Source organism: Haliotis rubra, unplaced genomic scaffold (genome assembly GCF_003918875.1).
Source record: "Haliotis rubra isolate DU_JTF1 unplaced genomic scaffold, ASM391887v1 Scf529, whole genome shotgun sequence".
Taxonomy (NCBI): Eukaryota; Metazoa; Mollusca; class Gastropoda; order Lepetellida; family Haliotidae; genus Haliotis; species Haliotis rubra.
Genome location: NW_025767223.1, coordinates 480,299 through 504,003, shown reverse-complemented (window position 1 = coordinate 504,003; position 23,705 = coordinate 480,299). Strand labels below are relative to the sequence as shown.

The following is a 23,705-nucleotide window of genomic DNA, read 5'->3' as shown; positions in this document are numbered from 1 at the left end:
TGTAAATACAATCTAAATAAACGCTGTTATGAAAATTATTTACGTTAAGACAACTGTTCATAGCTGGGTACATACTTCCATTTGCCTATGCTTTTCAATAATTGATGTCCGTTTTGGTTGCAATTGCATCAGAGATGTGTTATTTGAGTCGTGAGAAGGGGAAGTGGGTCCCGGGATGTGCGGGAAGGACGGTGCCGGTGAGATGTGTTTATACAAGAGCATGTTAACATAAATTAAGCTATTTATTCAACTAATCACGGCCTTTGTTTCATAAATCAATTGTGATCAGTTGCATTTGACATAAAACTATATATTTGTTTTGATTTTTGTTTTCTTTAGAGTGTGTTTACACTATCGGTAAAGCATATGACCAAACCTTGGCCAGTGGTTATTTTTACATGCTCTGCAAAATTAATGGGAAACCAACGAATGGCTTGTTGCCACACAGATATTTTTAAAAGGATCCAGTTAAGAATACATGCCAACCTGACTGAGAGATCGAGTATATTTTAAGTTACTAAGTGAAATTCTGTTAAAAGTGTCAAAGTTGCGAAAATGAAATGGTTCACCCCAGTGGTGTCAGTACATTCTCAGATGGTCAACAAAAATTTGTGACAGTACTTACATTCTCACACAAGTGATGCATAGTTTGTTTGTTTGTTGTTTAATGCTGCACTCAGCAATATTCCAGCTATATTGCAGTGGCTTGTAAATAATGGAGTCTGGACCAGACAATCCAGTGATCAACAGCATGAGCTTCGATCTATACCATCGGGAACCGATGACATGTGTCAACCAAGTCAGCAAGATTGACCACCCAATCCCGTTAGTTGCCTCTCACGACAAGCATGGGTTACTGAAGACCAATTCTAACCCGGATCTTCATGGGTTAAAAGATGATTACGAATTGACCTAAATTTTAAAATTTCAACATATCAAGGCCACTCAACGTCACCCCAGCATGCCCTACACAACATAATGGACAATGTTACCCCGGATAACCCAAGCTGCTTGTGAGGTGCTACAAGATTAATAGTCATATGACACATCCCACCGGGTACCCATTTCTCCAATTCTTCCCATGTACAAGTGATGCAAGTAAGCATGCAGCACACTCCAGACTACATGCTCACACAATGCTCAATTTGATACATGACTGCAGTGGGTTGTACATGCTTTTACAATGAACTGTTTAATCTATGATATAGTTAATTGGTTTGTTGTTTAACATTGCACTCAGCAATATTCCAGCTATATGGCAGAGGTAAATAACCAAGTCTGGGTCAGACAATCCAGTGATCAACATCATGAGCATCGATCTACGCAATGGTTTACTGAAGGTTGTACATGCTCACACAATGCAGCTAAATCTCCATGTTAGGTAGGATATGTAGCTGCATAAAACTGTACATGCTCATGGGATTACCCAAATCTTTCATAGTTAATCTCTCATGGCGTCACAGATAGTTGTATAGTATAAACAGGAACATGTGCATGGTGCTCACATCAGTTTCAGGTCACCGTGGTAACAGATGATAAACTTACTGTCAATTTATCAGGAAATTTCTGTGTTTTAAAGAAGATATTCAATACATATGTTGATGAGCCTAACTTAACTAATATTGAGATTCATTCTTATCAAACTTAAAAAATAGCTATAGAGAAAGTAATAATTTTCACCTAAAATGAATTATATGTTCAAGTGTCCTCTCAAGACTTAGAATAATCACACACAAATGCTTCAATTCATTAGTTTGTTGCTTATTTACATGCCTAGCAATACTCCAGCTGTATGGCGGCGGGCTGTAAATAATCAAGTCTGGACCACACAATCCAGTGATTGACACCATAAATATCAATCTACAGAATTTGGATATGATGACATGCATTAGCCAAGCCAGCGAGCCTGACCCTCCAATACTGTTCTTCCTCTGTTTCAATAAACATGGACTGCCATTTTTTAAGACCAATTCTGTAACCACGATCTTTGAAAGGTTTCTTGCTCTCATTCCCAGTGGCAGATCAATTCATTTACTGATAGTCTGAAGATTCGTATCCCATATGAGTTCATATCTCATATGCAGGGAAGAGAATGGGTATGAGTGAGAAACAAGGACAATGAGCCGGGCGTCTTGGGGGTGATTTACAAGAATGACCCCAACGCGATAAAATCCATGGAATTCCGTGGAAAATTCTCATCCCTGCATATGTGAAAGTTCATTTTGATTTCAATCCGCATCTTCATGCTTGGAATTGTAACCTAATGATCACGACACGAGAGAGATGTTGCTCTCCAAAACTTACACCTGTAGGTTTAAAGAGGGTGTAGCAACCAACACATGGTTATAACAAACAAAACCAGATGAGACTTGGGGAATAATGGACATAAACCCACCTCCTTGTACTCGAACTGTGTGAGGAAGAAGTCGATGTACTTGGCAATGTACAGCTCGTTCTTGCGACTGTCCCCATCAGGTACGTGTACAGAACATCGTACGCTTCCACGAAGATGTTGGTCAGATGCCTGCATGGTAAATCGGGTTATACAGATAAGGTGTTATAGGGTTTAATGTCCCACATTCATCGCACTTAAATATCAATATAGTGTGTTAATGAGGGGCTGCTTATTTTGACCGTTGCTGGAATATTGCTGTGTTAGTTTGTTGTTTGATGCCGTACTCAGCAATATTCCAGCTATATGGCGGCGGTCTGTAAGTAATCAAGTCTGGACCAGACAATCCAGTGATCAACAGCATGAGCACTGATCTACACAGCTGAGATGTGATGACATGTGTCAGCCATGTCAGATAAGGTCAAATATGGTTTAATGTCTCACACTCAATGCACTTAAATAGCAGCATGCATGCATGTGCATGTGCATGTGCATGTGTGTTATGGGGGCTGCTTATACTAGTCTCAACCAATGCTGCTTGAATACTGCTAGCCCAGTGTGAAAACACAATTTCATATGAAACTACCCACTTTGATACTAGCTCCAAGTTTCCACTCCTTGCTTTAAGCTCTATAATCAGAACGCCAGGCAGGGTGACAACAAATACCATTGTTTTATGTCTTTGGGCATGACATGGCTAAAACCACGACCTCTAGATAGACACTGAAGTCTTCATATCCTATTCATATTGCCATACACAAACATTGAAATTTTGAAATTTAATTCCCTTTATATCATCCAGTAGAAATGGTGCAATTAAAAATAAATGGCTTAACACAAAAATCTGTATAGCAACATAAAGGCAAAACAGAATCCCTTGCAGTATATTTATTATATTATGCTTATATCAACTTGGGCATATATCGGTCATCCTTTCCACTGGGCATATATACAGACAATCTGGAGGAGACTCACAAGCAGCTCCACAATCTGTCAAAACACATCGGCATATATCACACTGAGCACATATACATAGAGCTCACTGGGCATATATACACACATTGGGCAAATACAAACACTGGGCAATATAACTAATCATACACTGGGCATATATAGGGTACACACACTCATATATACACACTACTGGGATGAGTTGAGCATACATACATAGAGGCTATTTCAAAAATATTTCAGAACCCATTGTGTCAGCATGCTTATTTCTACTGCATTTATGTTGAAGAATGTCCTAAGGTACATTTCTAAAGTATAACATGTAAGTACTGTTCTCCTATCAACTCACCCTGAGATTTCTCATCAGCTTCTGACGACGCTTGTTTGGCACACTGTCCACAACCATGAACTTCTTCATCTCTGACAGCGCCTATAACAGGAGCAGTTAAAAATATCAATTAAGATACTATTCATCACAGAAATAGTTCATGTGAGCACATTTTCTGCAAAGACGGTTCGTCCGGTAATGAGTATCAGGTTGCCTGTACATCTACAGATCCAGGCAGAAATCTACACTTACCATTATAACAGTGTGAGCAGACTTGGCATTCAGGATAACATCCTCTTTTTTCTGAAAAATCAATTCAGTCGACAGTACAGTTAATTTATGAAGGTGAGGTGAAATTGGGTTAACGACGTGCTTGAGAATATTTCGCTCATATGACGATGTGCATGCGTGTGTATGTGTATGTGTGGCTGCTTGTACTAGCCCAGACTGAAGCTGGTTTTATAGTGCTAGCCCACTGAGATACCATGCCGCAGTGAAGCATGAATACCCCACTCAGACACATTATACTGACTCCGAGCCGACCAGTCCTTGTTGTACCCATTAATGCCTAGTGCCAGGCAGGGACCAACAAGTACCATATTTTAACGTCTTTTGGTATGACGCGGTCGGGGATCTGACCCGCGACCTTCCGCTCACCGGGCGGACGCTCTAACCATTACACCACGGAGGCGGTTAATTTATGAAGGAAATGCATGAACATCCTTATTGTTCTTCATCATGGACGCCACTCATGAAGGTACTACCAAGTTTTCCAGATGAAGTTCACACAGCACCAGGTTCCATAAGGGAATGGTCATGGTGTTAAAATAATATTACACTAATCAGTATATACTTTGATTTCATTCTCAACCCGCATGGGAGTACACAACAAAGCTGCCATTTAAGGCACAAGAAGGTTTAAAGTCACATTGTTGCCTCATCCCACTGGGTACCCATTAACAGACTTATCACAGTTTCAGCCTACTGGGTACCCATTAACAGACTTATCACAGTTTCAGCCTGCTGGGTACCCATTAACAGACTTATCACAGTTTCAGCCTGCTGGGTACCCATTAACAGACTTATCACAGTTTCAGCCTACTGGGTACCCATTAACAGACTTATCACAGTTTCAGCCTGCTGGGTACCCATTAACAGACTTATCACAGTTTCAGCCTGCTGGGTACCCATTAACAGACTTATCACAGTTTCAGCCTGCTGGGTACCCATTAACAGACTTATCACAGTTTCAGCCTGCTGGGTACCCATTAACAGACTTATCACAGTTTCAGCCTGCTGGGTACCCATTAACAGACTTATCACAGTTTCGGCCTGCTGGGTACCCATACCATGCGCCCATTCCCCGCTTGGGAGTACACAACAAAGCTGCCATTTAAGGCACAAGAAGGTTTAAAGTCACATTGTTGCCTCATCCCACTGGGTACCCATTAACAGACTTATCACAGTTTCAGCCTGCTGGGTACCCATTAACAGACTTATCACAGTTTCAGCCTGCTGGGTACCCATTAACAGACTTATCACAGTTTCAGCCTGCTGGGTACCCATTAACAGACTTATCACAGTTTCAGCCTACTGGGTACCCATTAACAGACTTATCACAGTTTTCAGCCTGCTGGGTACCCATTAACAGACTTATCACAGTTTCAGCCTGTTGGTACCCATTAACAGACTTATCACAGTTTCAGCCTGCTGGGTACCCATTAACAGACTTATCACAGTTTCAGCCTGCTGGGTACCCATTAACAGACTTATCACAGTTTCAGCCTGCTGGGTACCCATTAACAGACTTATCACAGTTTCGGCCTGCTGGGTACCCATACCATGCGCCCATTCCCCGATTTTAAACAGTCTCTTGTCTAAGAATATTCCACATGTGATGGAAGGGACTGAAGCCTTAGAAACTGATGAATCCCTGCTGAAAACTGACCCAGTCAGAAGAAATCGAGAACCCATACACTTGGCTTCATTCTAGAAATGTGAAAAATCTCATCAGCACTCACATCCTTGACTAGTTTCTGGATGAAAGGAACCATTCCGGCCATGTAGTGGAAGATGTCAACAAGTTCAGTGTCCACTGCTTGTAGCGTGAAGGCGTCATCGTACTGCTTCTCTCGAATAGCCTCGATCTGAACAGTCACAGAGATATTAATATTCACATTTCAACATCAGCATGTACCAGTTCCTTGCTATTGAAATAGGAAGACATCATGTGACATTGGCTATCTTAAGAAACTGGTTGTCTTGTCACATGACGGAAGATCACAATCATATGGACCAAATAAGCATGAAACCTCACATTATTTCATCCTCGATAATCTCCAGGGTATAAGTTCCGATAAATCTCACTATAACCTGGATGCATCTACGACTCGAGCCGATGATTTTATTACCTCCTTGGTTGGCTTTTTATCCAATCAGGTGTCTATGCTGGGAAGTTGAGCATACCAATCACAACTCACTTTCGCTTTTTAAATTATCTAACCGATTAAACATGGCAACATAATAATATACTGTTGCAGAGGTACTCTGAAAGAGGTAGAAGGAGTTCTTGCATATATTTTTTTAAGATTTCAGACCTGTCAATTTTTCTGTATGTTTTCGACCCAAATCTGAGTCGCAATGCCAACAAACTTTCGCGACAGCGACCGCTATCTTTGTTGACACTGGCAAGCTCGGTTGTAATGGTGACTTATCTGATTGGCTACTGTGAGAATGTGGAGCCAGCAAAGGGAGGTAATAAAATCATCGGCTCAAGCCGTAGATGCATCTAGGGCATAGTGGAGATTTATCGGGACGTATACCCTGGAGATTATCGAAGCTGACATTATTTTGGCAGTAACCAATATGGGGAATCTTGTCAACTATTAATCTCTTTCATTGGGGCTTTACTGATTATCAACACATTCATCCAAATTAAAAACATTCCCAGAATGTACAAACAACAGTCAATCTCATTAAAATCCTGAATTTGATGCCCCTGTCATCAAGATCTGACAAAACTCTCCTCCAGATATCATGTCACATGAACTCTATAATGGCCTCATCAATGTGGACTTCAAAACTTTCAGAGAAGAATACATGTCTGTATCAAATACACAGGTTGTTCAAATGGAGAAAAACACCTACAGTATATGGAGATGCATCATTTTAGGAAGCTGACATTTGATTGGTTCGAAACCCAATATTACATTTAGGTGTCAAAGTCCACTCTGAATATACTTGTCACCTTTAATGGAGCATTTTTAAGGATGATGACAGAGGCATCAAGTCAACAGAAGGGTATCTCTTTATGACATTGTACTTACACACAAGGATACTGATAACACAACCAAACATAAATATCAGACTAATTCCATTTGCTGCCAAGATTTTTTAGGATAAGAATATTCGAATCAAACATTTGGTAATATTGACTCAAAATAATAATCAAGTCTAAACGTTGGTTTAATATTATTGCAATGCTATTGCAATAGTTGACAGCCACGACAATACTATTGCAATAGTTGACAGCTGACATAATACTACTGCAATAGTTGACAGCTGACATAATACTATTGCAATAGTTGACAGCTGACATAATACTACTGCAATAGTTGACAGCTGACATAATACCATTGCAATAGTTGACAGCTGACATAATACTACTGCAATAGTTGACAGCTGACATAATACTACTGCAATAGTTGACAGCTGACATAATACTACTGCAATGGTTGACAGCCGACATAATACTACTGCAATAGTTGACAGCTGACATAATACTACTGCAATAGTTGACAGCTGACATAATACTACTGCAATAGTTGACAGCTGACATAATACCACCGCAATAGTTGACAGCTGACATAATACTACTGCAATAGTTGACAGCTGACATAATACTACTGCAATAGGTTGACAGCTGACATAATACTACTGCAATAGTTGACAGCTGACATAATACTACTGCAATAGTTGACAGCTGACATAATACCACCACTGCAATAGTTGACAGCTGACATAATACTACTGCAATAGTTGACAGCTGACATAATACTACTGCAATAGTTGACAGCTGACATAATACCACTGCAATAGTTGACAGCTGACATAATACTACTGCAATAGTTGACAGCTGACATAATACTACTGCAATAGTTGACAGCTGACATAATACTACTGCAATAGTTGACAGCTGACATAATACTACTGCAATAGTTGACAGCTGACATAATACTACTGCAATAGTTGACAGCTGACATAATACTACTGCAATAGTTGACAGCTGACATAATACTACTGCAATAGTTGACAGCTGACATAATACTACTACAATAGTTGACAGCCACGACAATACTACTGCAATAGTTGACAGCTGACATAATACTATTGCAATAGTTGACAGCTGACATAATACTACTGCAATAGTTGACAGCTGACATAATACTACTGCAATAGTTGACAGCTGACATAATACCACTGCAATAGTTGACAGCTGACATAATACTACTGCAATAGTTGACAGTTGACATAATACTACTGCAATAGTTGACAGCTGACATAATACTACTGCAATAGTTGACAGCTGACACAATACTACTACAATAGTTGACAGCTGACATAATACTACTGTAATAGTTGACAGCTGACATAATACCATTGCAATAGTTGACAGCTGACATAATACTACTGCAATAGTTGACAGCTTACATAATACTACTGCAATAGTTGACAGCTGACATAATACTACTGCAATAGTTGACAGCTGACATAATACTACTGCAATAGTTGACAGCTGACATAATACTACTGCAATAGTTGACAGCTGACATAATACCACTGCAATAGTTGACAGCTGACATAATACCATTGCAATAGTTGACAGCTGACATAATACTACTGCAATAGTTGACAGCTGACATAATACTACTGCAATAGTTGACAGCTGACATAATACTACTGCAATAGTTGACAACTGACATAATACTACTGCAATAGTTGACAGCTGATATAATACCACTGCAATAGTTGACAGCTGACATAATACTACTGCAATAGTTGACAACTGACATAATACTACTGCAATAGTTGACAGCTGACATAATACTACTGCAATAGTTGACAGCTGACATAATACTACTGCAATAGTTGACAGCCTGACAAAATACTTTTGCAATAGTTGACAACTGACATAATACTACTGCAATAGTTGACAACTGACATAATACTACTGCAATAGTTGACAGCTGATATAATACCACTGCAATAGTTGACAGCTGACATAATACTACTGCAATAGTTGACAACTGACATAATACTACTGCAATAGTTGACAGCTGACATAATACTACTGCAATAGTTGACAGCTGACATAATACTACTGCAATAGTTGACATCTGACAAAATACTTTTGCAATAGTTGACAACTGACATAATACTACTGCAATAGTTGACAACTGACATAATACTACTGCAATAGTTGACAGCTGACATAATACCACTGCAATAGTTGACAGCTGACATAATACCACTGCAATAGTTGACAGCTGACATAATACTACTGCAATAGTTGACAGCTGACATAATACTACTGCAATAGTTGACAGCTGACATAATACTACTGCAATAGTTGACAGCTGACATAATACTACTGCAATAGTTGACAACTGACATAATACTACTGCAATAGTTGACAGCTGACATAATACTACTGCAATAGTTGACAGCTGACATAATACTACTGCAATAGTTGACAGCTGACATAATACCACTGCAATAGTTGACAGCTGACATAATACTACTGCAATAGTTGACAGCTGACATAATACTACTGCAATACACCACAATGTTCTGGCTATAGTCAACAGCTACCACAATTCTGTTGCAAAATTATATGCGACTATTGCAGTATTATCGCAATAGTGTAAAAAGCCCAAATAGTCATCAATAGTCATTCAATTCAAAGACAACATCAATGATAAGACTAATGTATACATTGCTAGGAGCCCAGACTGACAACATTTACACAAGAAAAGAAAACACAGTAACACCAAAATGGGTAAAATTGTACAAAACAGTAACACAGGCACACATTCATTCATCTCAGAAATTTTCCAGAGCTTGTCAAAAATGCCCACGTAAGATCATGAAATCAGACATAGACAATAGATAAAAGATATATCCTAATGTTTTCATCTCGGTCACTTTCCAAGGTTTCAATCAAGTTTTATTCAAAGAAATAAGAAACTTAAAATATTAAACTATTTTTAACATTATTCTGTGATGACTGATCGGTCCCTGCAGAATAACCCTGTCTTGGAGATAGTGATCATAATTCATCCACACTGGGAGGTATGTACTGCTATATCTGTACAATAATATATATACTATTCTCACTTTGATAAGGATCAAATCATGGATTCAACAGAAAACTATGATGTGGGGTCAAATTTGGTTTAAATACCTAACCTTATTGTAAGCATGGATCCTAGGTTTCAGTATGTCTTTGCATCTTGTGGAACCCATACCTGCTATTGACAGGTTCCATGATTTGCAAAATGGATGATTGGTGCCATAAAAACCATTTTTTATGGTTACTCATGTATCAGGTGCATAAGGTGAGATTAAAGTGGCTGTTTGCCTAAAGAGGGGTTACCATATTAATATTTATCCAGTTTTAAATGGATACAATTCCAAATTATGAATCTACATTTAAGTAAAGTTGTGAATATTTGTGATCCTTAGCAAAGTGTGTGTAGCATAAGATGATTTGAATATACAAACAACATAACCAAACAAACAATGAGAAACATGAGACAACTTCAGACTTGCCTCGATTTTCTTTTCCTGTGATTGTGACGTGCATGGTGGAAAGAAGGTGAAAGTGAAGGATTGTGGGTTTATTTCAACGTCATCAGACAGACTGATGACAAATTTAAGTTTCTGTGTCGCTTTTAAGATGAAATTGTGAATTGAGCAACATAAACAGGTCAGTAGATTTCTATACTTACACTCACATGTTAAGAAAGTATTTGAAAGTGTAGTGTTGTCATAAATAAAATAACATAATTGAATCTGTCCTAATGATTCATGGGTATTAATAAAAATTTATTTGCTAAACTTGCCCCTTACAATAGAAATTTAAGTGTATGGAAATTATAATTATTATGAAAGCAATTTCAAAATAATGAAACAAAACACTCTTATTCTGCCCCAAAACTCACACTACAATATAGAAATTTTAAGTGTATGTAAATTTCAATAATGTTTATGAAACAGTTATTACACAATAATGAAACAAACACTCTTATTCTGTCCCAAACTCATAAATCACAACTTACATATACATATAAATAACTAAAACCACATGTCCACAAAAAGAACTGCTTATATCTTCACATGATCAAGCATTCTTGAAAAAAAAAATGACTGCAAAATATGCATCATAAAACATTCTTAGGGCTATGAAATAATTTAAAAACATTTGCAAGAATGAAGAAGAAAAAAGGTTTATTTTGAAATCAGTTGAGATGAAATGATGACATGTAGCAAACATGACAGAACATGTAAACGCGCGCTGGGAGTTGTCTCCCCCTTACTTTCATCTTCGTCCCACTGTGCTGCTGCACTCAAGAAATTGTCATAACATTATTTAAATGCTTCAAAATGCTAACTTTAATTAATGCCGAACCCCCTCCCCAAACAATTGACTTATAACGTGTATGCCATACTCATATCATAACAAACACAGTTACCTAATCTATTTCTCGAATACCAAGGAACGTAGAAAGTGTCTTAGTATCTTCTTATCAGCAGTATGAGTCAGACAAAATGGGTTTCCAATCTAATATTTAATCCTTAACTAGTGGCAACTACATATGCATGTGAAGTTGTGATCTAATTCATTCCTCTAAACTATGACATGCTTTCCTTAACCACCCATCTAACTAAAATACACACACATTTTTCGACACAATATGCAGAACACGAGATCTTTGATTTCTGTTTTGTTTTTGTTTGCATGTTGTTTAATGCTGCACTCAGCAATATTCCAGCTATATGGAAGCAGTCAGTAAAGAAATGAGTCTGGACCAGACAATCCAGTGATCAACATCATGAGCATCAATGTAAATAACGCTACTGGGATACGATGACATGTGACGACCAAGTCAGCAAGCCTGACCACCCGATCCCATTGGTCACCTCTTATGACAAGCATGGGTTGCTGAGGACCAATTGTAACCCCGATCTTCACGGGTAGAACTTTGTTTACTGATCAAGAATTATTCATGAAAATATAACCAGTAATGAATTATCATACATATTTACTACAAGCGGCAATGAGATCACTTAATATCATATATATCATGAACTTCCACATACATGAAGTATTCATGATCCTACACAAAGGTACCTTAGTGAAGACAGTTGTCATACTGTGTTTACTTTCTTCCTAATGCTGTTAATAATCAAAAACCTAATCACAAATACTTTTCATGAATAATCAGTACATCTTTCAGAAGCTTTCAGAATTCCAGAACTGTAGTAGTAATGAACTGTCCAAAGAGATCTCATGATCTGTTCATAAAGTTTGAGCTGTTTTTAACAACATTTTAAGCAGCAACTATGTACTATTTAAGCACTATTCATGATCTGCTTACTTAAAATTCATGAATGATCTCAGCATAGGTAATAAACTGTCTCTGCTTCAAAGATAAACTGTTATTATACAGTTCATGAGTTGTTAATGATATATTCATGAAAATCTATGCAGCAACCAAGAATGTAGTATTCATGACCTTTACATGCAGTATTCATGAACTATTCACATCCTATGCTGGAACCTTGGTTCATATATTCACAAATTTGTTTCATGAATAATGTTCATGATCATTGCCTGTTCATGGTGTTTAACAACCCCACTCTTACCTTCTTGAGCTGAGCCGTGCTGTATTTGAGGGCACCCATGGAATTATCCTTGTCCTCCTCCAGTTTGGCTCGCTGCTTCCACATGTACTCCTCTGTAAAACAGACACTGCAGAATACACAACCCTGACAATGTGACCACATAATATATAACCCACATACTCCTCCTCAGTAAAAAAGACACAGCTGTTTACACAACCTTGTCAATATGGATACAATATACACTGTAAAGCAGACACTGCAGTATACACATGGTGTGGACATGTCATACTAAGCCCTCATGTACTCTGCAATAGGGACTCCTATGTAACAGACACTGCTGATTACATAGCCTTATCAATGTCGACATCATGTACTCCTCTGTAACACTGACACATTGCTGAATAACCTTGTTAAACTAGACACCTCAAACATCACCCAACACATGCTTCCTTAAATATAAGTCACTGTGATATACTCAACCCTGATAATCAGGACACCTTAGATTCCGGCCTACATTTACTACCTGAAGGCAAGGCAGTGTGGTATACACAACCCTGTTAATCAGGACACCTCAGATTCCAGCCTACATTTACTCCATGAAAGGCAGGGCACTGTGGTATACACAACCCTGTTAATCAGGACACCTCAGATTCCAGCCTACATTTACTCCGAGAAAGGCAGGGCAGTGTGGTATACACAACCATGTTAATCAGGACACCTCAGATTCCAGCCTACATTTACTCCGAGAAAGGCAGGGCACTGTGGTATGCACAACCCTGTTAATATGGACATCTCAAAACTAAGCCAGCATGTAATCCTTATAAAACAAAACAATGAAGTTGGGTTGTTGTTTAAGAAAATTCCAGCTATATTGCAGCAGTCTGTAAATAATTACACAAGACAATGGAGACAACATAGCCCCATAACATTATTTCTACTCACCGGTGAGAGCATGCAGCCAGTGCCCTGTGACCACATGTTCAATACGACAATAGCTCTCAAAGGGAATATCATCGCTGTCCTGAAACACAACACTGACTTACAGAATGTGTAACACACAAGTCCGTTTCATGCAAACTAACAGCAGAATCTTATTTCATTTTCCAATATATAGTTGGAAATAAGTGTATATTTTGCTTTCTAATTTTAATAATTAATAAACTTTTGAAAAGCTTTACCATCACTAAAAATAATTTTGCATTAATATCTTATGTTAAGATACAAAGTTAATATCAAATATTTTACTAACTTTATTCTTTGAGTCATTTACTTTTTAGTTACAAGTGAAAAAACAATATGTTATCAAAGCAGGTAAAACATCTGTAATAAAAAATAAAGATTAAAAAAAGATGATGAAATAAACAAAAAAATGAACACATTCTTCCCTCAAACCAAAATAACCAAGATTTAAAAACAAAAGACAAATATTCTTCCCAAGTAGGCTCAAGGTAGACAACTCTTGGTGGTTTGACTGATATAATTGGCCCTAAAACACCACCACCACACCGGTATCAGTATACCAAGTAGCAAAAACACAGAGACATGATGAAGAATTAGTTGAGTCTATATATCCCTTAAGGCTCATCAACTTGATCAAGATTTACATTTCCAGGCAAACTGATTTCTCATTTGTAACTTTATGTTCTCAAGACTGATGACCAGTTTAAGAATTCATATTTTCTGAATATTTTTCTGTTTTTCTCCTAATATGACAATCACCCTGATCACAAATAAATAAATACAAAAAGATATTCCCATAAGACGCATCTTCTCTTCACCATCAGCATAGGAATGATCATTTTTAAATAGTTTTTCTCAATGCTGATATTCACATTGATCATCATAAACAACAAAACGGTTTTTCCATCAAAGAATTTCAAGCATGTTCTCTGCATTGATGCTGTACACACTGGGCAGTGGCACCTGGGTGCTCAGATACCCTTCCTTCAAAAAACATTATTGTGCCGATTTATTTCACAGCTTTCTTCACATCTATGTGTACCCTCCTCCAACCCTTTTCACTTTTGTTTTTTGGTAAATAAAACTCCATAACTCTTTTTAGTACAAACAAATTCATGATCTTGGAGACACAAAATCTCAGTTTATTACAGTCAACAGAAACCAGTTGTCACAGAATAAGAAAAAGCAAAAAAGGCTCACATCTAAACATTTAGTTAGAGAATCCTCAAATGAGCAATCACAATATACGTAATGAATTAGTGAGTGAGTGTTGTTTTATGACACTTTTGGCAATATTCCAGCAATACCATGCCAGAGGAGATCAGAAATGGACCTCACACATTGTACCCATGTGGGGAAACAAACCCAGGTCTTTGGTGAGACAGACCAACACTTTGACCACTAGCCTATCCCACTGCCACTATTGATTTAACTATGATGATAAGTTACTGGTTTGTCACATACATAACCAAGAGTCAAGTACAGGGAACAACAGCACCACTTCAAAGGAATATACAGACGGACAAACTAAGGTTTAAAAAACAACAACAACAACAACAACGCGACAACAAAAATGACAACACAAATGACAAGAAGCAAGCCACAGTGAAAAATATGGTAAAGACTCAATGCCTGTATGCTTTTCTGAATATCAATTTCATTACCAAAGCTCACAGCTACTTGATCAAGAAATTCAAGTCCATGTATTTCTTGAGTGAGTTGGATGTTAGAGCGCTCTTTATAATATTCCAGGAAAGTCATAACTGTGGCCACCAGAAATGGACTTAACACAGTGTACCTATGTGGGAATCGAACCCAGATCAATGACATGAAGAGCAAACACCTTTACCACTCGATTAGTAACCCACTGAGGTAATAGTACATAAAAAAACGATAAAATAAAAATAAAAATAAAATGAAGTGTAAAACATATTTTCCCCTCAACACAAGATGTCACAGAGAAATAAAAAAATAAACATGTATTAAAGTAATAAAAAGCAACATTCCCACAAAAAACAGTTATAGACTGTCAATGGTACACCTACCATAAGCTGTTGATGGAAGGGATAAAACAGATGATAATGTTAATCATTGACAATGAGCACCTAAATGGATGGAATATTGCACTGTCACATATCTGAACATTATACTGGTGAAAAAAGGCATAAACTAAAACCATTTATTACTAAGAAATGGTAAAGAGGAAGATTATTATGTTTGTTTTTTTCAGCTTTGTTAGCAGACATTTATTCAAATATGGTGCCTGAAACAGGTCTGTTACAAAGACAGTTTGAGTAAAGATGTTATCATTTTTTAAATTACTTTGTAAAATACTTAAGTTTTACATTAAAATACACTGATGAAACTGAAAGTTACCATAACAATTTGGTATGTAAAGAAGCATGTATTAAAAGAACACATTGAGTCTGAATATGACTTTGAGTGTGAGCACAGTTGTCACACAAATAGTCTTCAACATTTCCATGGAACAAATGCACATGCAGTTAGAACAATCTTTACACATATCACTAAGTCCACTTTTGTCCTGTTTCATACTGGCAAGGATTATCTCTATCTAACATTGAGAATGATACATGTCAGGGGCGGATACAGCTTTTTGAGAAAGGGTGGGGTGGGGGTACACACTTCATGTTCTCGAGAGTTTCAATGGTCATTTAATATACTTTCAGGACAAAAGGGTGGGGGTGCGCACTCCTGCACCACCCACCACCCCCACCACCCCTCTGGCTCCGCCTATGCATGTAACCATATTTTGATAGGAAAAGATATTTTTGAGATATCAGTTCTTAATAGCTGTCAAACCAGACCAACAAAATTTCTTTTCTTTTAAAAGTTTCCTTAACATTCTAATTGGAAGGCAGTAAAATATATATGCACAAAAAAGTAATATCCTCAGGACTGGTATGAAATCAAATCATGAAGAAACTACTTACAATTATATCATGGACTAAAATGCAATAAAACATGATAAAATGTGATACAATTTGTCTTCGGTAAATTGTTCAATCCCATGCAGAAGTTTTTTTCCTATATTTTACTTCGCAAACCCTGGGGTAAGCTTTTCCATAAAACATGAGTTTAAATAGGTCCCGACAAAAATACATTACATGTGTAATGCGTTACTAAAATCTATAAACTGTATAAACGTGAAAAGAAATTCGTAAACAAAATACAAAGACATTTGGAATATTGTGTCATTAATCATGTACGGCAATCAAATACCACGATCTTCATCACCCATCGTTAAGGGAGCCCGATATAATACCAGGCAATGCAGACACTTTGACAAGAACATCAATAATCATTTTATCAACATTGATTGACAGGGAAACTAACGGCACAATCTGCATTGAATGTCAGGACATTATTGGAGCGCTGCTTTCTCTGTTGTGCTGATATTTGAAAAATGTCAAACACCAGGACTAAACAATTTAGTACATGCATATGATTCCCTAGCAACTAATTTGATATTATATTTTTATTTATTTCCATGTTGTTGATTTTGCTTTTTAAAAATATGCATTAAGCGATATTACTTTCAAAACCTGGCTAAATATGAACATTAGAATCATGTAGGAAATGTTGAGGCATGTAAAAATTTGGAATCATGCCAGACAACGCCAATCCCGTGCACATACCGAAGGTTTAAACAGACATGCAATAATATTACAACATAGGTAATAGAACAATGGTTGCAATTTACTAGTACACATCCAAGTTTTAACCCAACTTTAAATTGCATAAAGAAATGGACCTTGCAAATCTTTTATTCATCTGAATATGGTTTTCATTGAAAATATAACTATTACATACACATGTCTCCATAACATAAAACACGAAATGACATATTTCTCCATGTATACAAGGAAAGGGTTTAATTTTTTTATAAATGACCACAATTACAAATTATATGCGTAATTTATCTGAAATTCTACATAGTTAAAGCCAAGATCAAAGAGGCGAAGCATGATATAATCATCAACAGGTTGTACTGTCCATTGTCATAGAGACCACCACTGTTGGTTAAAGAATTTGCAGGGACAGAGATATCTCAACAGTCCAAATAATCTCAGTCACTGTCCATGTAAATTGTCAAAGTTTAGTGACATTCTGTGAAGACAGCGTCGGTGAAACGACCTTAACGACCAATCAAAAACAACCCTAGTGATGTACGAGGCACCTGTCAATATCGGTTTTCGATCTGACAGCTGTGTCTATAATAAAATCACTTGTTCGATGTTTCAGCAATTTCCAAGGTTTACTACACTCCTAATTTGGAGCTATACCTCTACTTCCATCTCGTCAATAATGTCTGGAGCGAGCAGGATCAAAACGACCGTCCCTGATTACTAGTTTGATGATAAGGGCAAGGCCACACGGTTTGACATGAAACGTAATGGATTAAACCGTGGTATTCATGTTTTAAATATATTTTGTTTGTGTCATAGTTACATTCAATATTCAATCATTTATTACTTGATGTACCTTGTAAGTTATTTACCAAACAAGACAGGTGTTGCTGATAGTCAGGAAAGAAGCTGTAAGAACCAATGACTGTTACACTTGAATAAACATTCGCTAACTCAACTGCATGGCTCTATTTGTGGATTTGTGCCATATACTTAAAAGTTGGCTATTAACTGTAACAATGTCAGATCCATCAAATTTTTATCCCCAATATCTGGCCTTAAACCATTTCAGGACCAAGCTTCTATGAAATATGTAAAAGACCTGTTATTTCTAAAACATTTTTTCCTGCATTGCCGAACTTTAAGCATGCTCACGATACCATTCACAAAATTCACTTACAATGATAATTATGGATAATTACATATATTTTTCATGCATTACTTAAATAAGTAATTTCTTTCCTATCAAATCATTTATTTTCAATAAAAAAAATTAAAAAATGTAACAACGTATAACATCAAGAGCATATCATACCACAGCTAAGATCAGCAAGCTAGTTTACTGCAACTTTCAAGCAAATGTTTCATTGAATCATGCTCTGTTGATCTTCATAATCTCCCTTTCTGAATGTTCCTGATAAAAGCAATGATGGACATGCATCAGCTTCTGTACTTACTTGAATCACAAATCCGGTTGGGAGGGACAACCCACTTATCTAGCCAGGAATTACAACAATTTAGTCCAATGAGCACAATGTTCTTAACACAGGTTCCAGACAAAAAAGAAAAACTTGTAATCTAATTCCAATTTAAGGAAATTTCCATTTCTTAGAACATTGTAGCCAGAGAATTTCGTTCTCTTTCCATAGGCATGTTAAAACCTTTTATCTACTAGGGAATAAAAGCATTTTCTTCCACTTTAACAAGCAGAATTCATCTTTCAGATTCCATGAAAATATACCGATCACCTAAAACCTAAAGACACCTATAAGTCTTTCAGTATTTTACCACATTTTCTGTGAATTTCTTATCATATTGTTCCTTGCTAGAAAATACCTATTCTCTGTGATACAAAACAAATAATGTATGCATGACATGAGATCAATTATGAAGAAAAGCACAGATTCCTACTATTTAGGATAGAGTGGTATCTTAAAGAATTTTGAGGACCATAATAAATTCTTTATCAGATTCTCATTCCTGGTCTTCCAAACGATGGGAGGCATCTCTGTAGGTACCGGTACTTCAGGACCACAGAGCAAACAGATGTGGCAGTGATGAAAATCTAATAAATCATAACAGTTCCAGGCCAAAGTTTGGTGTGTCTTCAACATGTTTAGGGGCTCTGGTGAAACATCATACCCTGTCTTGCTGACTACAGCCCCATCATGAACACCAGTCTAGTCCTTAGCCAGTGTATGAAATAAGCCAAACCCCCAACCAGACATCAGGGCTGGTAATTTCAAAATGTACCAGTCCAAAATGGATTTAACCAGACCAGACACCAAGATATGACTCAGATATATATAACATCTAAATTTTTACCAGACCATCGGGCTGGCTAGCTGTAAATCTAGACCATGCGTCTGAAATCTAACCCATCTCGGGGCAGTCAGACGAGCCGGGCCTTATTTCATACACTGCCGTAACGCTTTACCTCAGTTACCTTTAGGTTATTTCCACAAAGACCATTTCTAAGTTTGGGCCAAGTCATATATTACAGCGATAAGGTTGGAAACAGAATCCACCCTATGAGACATGCACGACGTCTACTCTATCACACCTGTTGGTACACCTGTCACTGGGCAAGACAAACTTCATTATCAAAGTTTAAGTTTGTTTACTACTTTATGAAAATGAAAAGTTGAATTCCACATCATATAACTTACCCTGATAACTGCATGTAACCTGAATACAGTGTTGGGGTCAAGGTAATCTGAGGTCAAGGTCACTTGACTCTTGTCATTCACTGTGAGGTACTTCCGGGTGCACATATGGATGATGCGACACTGCTGTTCCCATTTCAGTACTCCACCTAGTGGCAAAAAATGACAACATCAACAAATGAAGTTAAACATCCTAATGGGGACTTAAAGCCAAATGTTTTACATAATAAGACAATGCTTTAATAAATTGCCAAAACGACCAATCCATTAAAGAGGAAATATGCTAAGCGAGTGAGAGAGAAGTGTTTAATGCCATCCTCGAGATTACTGAACGTACACGTGTAGGCATGCATGTTCAAATGAATGCATGGTTTATGGTGCCAGCCCACTCAGATACCATACTGGGCCCCATTCCTCAATGCAATTGTAGTGCTAGGACAGTTGTAACTCCGACACTTTAACATAGACTTACGACTGTCGTAGCGCTACGATTGCTTTGAGGAACGGGGTTCAGGAGTATATAAAGGCCACCCCTCTCTGACATAGGATACTCACACTCAGCTTGTTTTATCACCATACCACTAAACGTCCACTCTCAAATAAGACTCTACTTCCACTACACCAGAGGGTACTGAACTGTGATTTACACACATTTAAACAAATTTTTATAAAAATTATTATGGTCAAAATGGGGTAATTTATTAATATTTTCCACTGTATTGATTGGACTCTCCTGAAGTTTGATTGTCCAGTAGGTTGCTGCTGAACTGTTATGGAACATGTTACCATGGCTACTCACCTGTGATTGGCCCTTCCTGAAGTTCAATCTGCCAGTAAGTCACTGCTGAGCTGCTGGGGAACATAGTCTTTGGGTTGGCCTGGTCAATTGGACGCATCCTGAGATGAACTGGACAGAAATGAAAACAATGTTACATACAATTAGACTGACTGACTGAGTATAGTTTTATGCCGCTTTTAGCAATATTCCAGCAACATCACGGCGGGGGACACCAGAAATGGGCTTCACACATTGTACCCATGTGGGGATTCGAACACGGGTCTTCGGTGTGACGAGCCAACGCTTTAACCACTAGGCTACCCCACCGCCCCACATACAATTAGAGGATCCAGTAGTTTCAGGTCAACTGTTTGAGGACTTAAACATAAGTGAGAGACATTCCTGTCAGTTAAGCCATGAATTTAATGTAACTCACCATCTTCTGTGAGTTCATGATTAAACAGACCCTCAGCTACGAGGTAGGCTTCCATCTCCTTGTGGTAGAATCTGATGAGATCGCCCACCTGAAACGGTACGTACAATCATACAGGTGCTAGGACACATTTCTTTCAATTTCAAAATATATTATATTGATAGTCCAAGAGGTAAGAGTGAAAAGAAGAATCTGTTTGAATCAGGTCACCTGGCAGGTCGACCATAGATCTGATGGGTTTATATTCCTCTGTCATGAGGAAATACCTTTTCCCTTCTCTACCTCCCATGTTGGTATTGACTGACTGACTGAGTTTGGTTTTACGCCGCTTTTAGCAATATTCCAGCAACATCACGGGGGGGACACCAGAAATGGGCTTCACACATTGTACCCATGTGGGATTCAATGGTCTTCAGCTGACGAAACTGAAACCATTAGAGATGACTGGTGAGTGAGAACTGAACAATGTTAGTGTCTGCAATCATTTTGCAACAATGGTGCTAAGAAACTGAAACTGGCCTTAGAGATGACATCTTGTAATTTGTTCTGCTCTTGAGTAACCTTATCACCCCTTGGAAAACCTCTGGCCCCATCATCGAAACAAACTGAAAGTTTTAACTCAAATTTGGCGTCTGAGTTGGGCAATTTGGTATTGAACAGATGACTTTAATAGAACTCAACTGCATTATTTAAATATAAAAGCTTACTGCAAACAGCTTAAGTAATTGCATCAATGGTGCTCAGATCGTCTACTAACTTTTTGAGCCTAATATGTAGAGATTACTTCATTCTGAAATGCATGTAATCAAATTTGAGTAAAAACTCTAACCCTTGAGTAAGACTTAAATTTGTTTGGTAAACCTCCAGGATGAAAACTTTATTCCTGGATGTGATGAAACACATGCTGTTTGACTACAGTATACAGCTGTCTTCTGGATTGGTTGGTTGGTTGTTGTTTAACGCTGCACTCAGCAGTATTCCAGCTATATGGTGGCAGTCTGTAAATAATCGAGTGATCAACAGTATGAACATCGATCTACGCAATTGGGATACGATGACATGTGTCAACCAAGTCAGCGAGCCTGACCACCCAACCTCGTTTGTCGCCTCTTATGACAAGCATGGGTTACTGAAGACCAATTCTAACCCGGATCTTCACAGGTCTGTCTTCTGGAAACACGAGAAAAGAGGTTCTTACCTTGACCTTGTTCTCATCCTCAGTGGAGGGCTTGTGCTTCCTGTACACGGTGAAGCCGGACTGCCGCACAGACAGGTTCAACTCATAGCTGCATAAACACCGGAGACATTCATCATTACTTCAGAACAACAAACAACAACACCACTTGGTGAAACAACAAAACTGACATGATAACTGAAAAAACCCTAAATACAATGAAAATATTTTTTGCACATATCTTTCATATCCTTATTGTTTTTTGGCAGACTTTTTTCAAATTCTGAAGTAAAATTGTTATCGCCTTGTCAAAAAAATGAATTTTCAAAAACTTCAAAACTCCTATAATGTGATGAAAATATCGAATAATTTCCTTTAGATCTACTAAGTCCATCAAAAAACGAATTTCCTTATATTATGTGTTTTTTTGTGGAATGAATCATGGGTAATATTTAGGTGAATCCCCAACTTAATGAATGTTTTTCTATCTCACCTACTGAAGAGCTCGCTATCCTAGCTAGGATCGGTAGCTCATGATCAAGTTAGGACAAGGATAGGATCATTTCGAGAATGGGTCTAATCCTAACGGTAGGATGTCCTAACTACTGTCTACTTTGGATCTGTCTTAGCTGGGACACTTTCGAGAATAGGGGCCCTGGTCATTAGTTGTTAATAGATGTTGTGACATGTGAGAAAGGTCATGTTTGTCATGTAATCTACTAGTAAGTGCTGATTGGTAGAAACCTAGCTTCCATTCCAGAAATCAGGCCCTGGCTGTATATAATAAAACCAAACCAGTGGTAGACAGCATGAGCATCGATCTACGCAATTGGGATACGATGACATGTGTCAACCAAGTCAGCGAGCCTGACCACCCGATCCCATTAGTCGTCTCTCCCGACAAGTATGGGTTACTGAAGATCAATTCTAACCGGATCTTCACGGCTTTATGAAGAATGAGCTTTCTTGTGTTCTTGCTTATATTTCCCCCAGCATGAATTTTGTGATTTATGAATTCCTGTAAAAATGCAAGATCAGTGAAAATTATTATCTAATGTTCAATGAAACATCAAAACAGTATGAGAAAATAAATCTTTAAAAATGCATGTTTTGACAAATAATGAGTGAAAAATTCTGAGGAGTGAGGAGAATGACATAGAGTGTGTGTTCAGAGGCAACAAGAAACTAACCGACCTATGTGTTGAAATCTAACAAAGAACTAATGCAAACACAGATTCCTGTATTGAAAGTCAACAGGAAACTAATGCTAACACTGAACAAGACACTAACCTAAGAATGGCAAAAAGCAACGAAAAGAGCAAGAAAGTGAATTTGATGTAATTCCAAATTGAGCAGAATTTCCATTAAATCAAGGCCTGTCAACATTTTGCCATGGCAAACCCATCAAGAGAGAGGTAGTCATGGTAACAGAGGACAATGCATAACTAGCAAATCCAGGCATGGGT

General features: G+C 37.7%; 1 protein-coding gene across 1 annotated transcript in view; it reads right to left on the bottom strand.

The window, feature by feature from the left end:
• LOC124252890 (inositol 1,4,5-trisphosphate receptor type 3-like) overlaps positions 1-23,705 on the bottom strand; it is a 169,861-nt gene that overhangs the window by 95,962 nt on the left and 50,194 nt on the right. Inside the window, 14 exon segments of the mRNA XM_046686568.1 lie at positions 2,396-2,472; positions 2,475-2,524; positions 3,321-3,382; positions 3,693-3,773; positions 3,924-3,974; positions 5,693-5,818; positions 11,270-11,293; positions 12,600-12,691; positions 13,521-13,599; positions 15,584-15,589; positions 19,858-20,003; positions 20,654-20,761; positions 21,069-21,156; positions 22,264-22,351. Coding sequence (XP_046542524.1) covers positions 2,396-2,472; positions 2,475-2,524; positions 3,321-3,382; positions 3,693-3,773; positions 3,924-3,974; positions 5,693-5,818; positions 11,270-11,293; positions 12,600-12,691; positions 13,521-13,599; positions 15,584-15,589; positions 19,858-20,003; positions 20,654-20,761; positions 21,069-21,156; positions 22,264-22,351 — 1,078 coding nt within the window.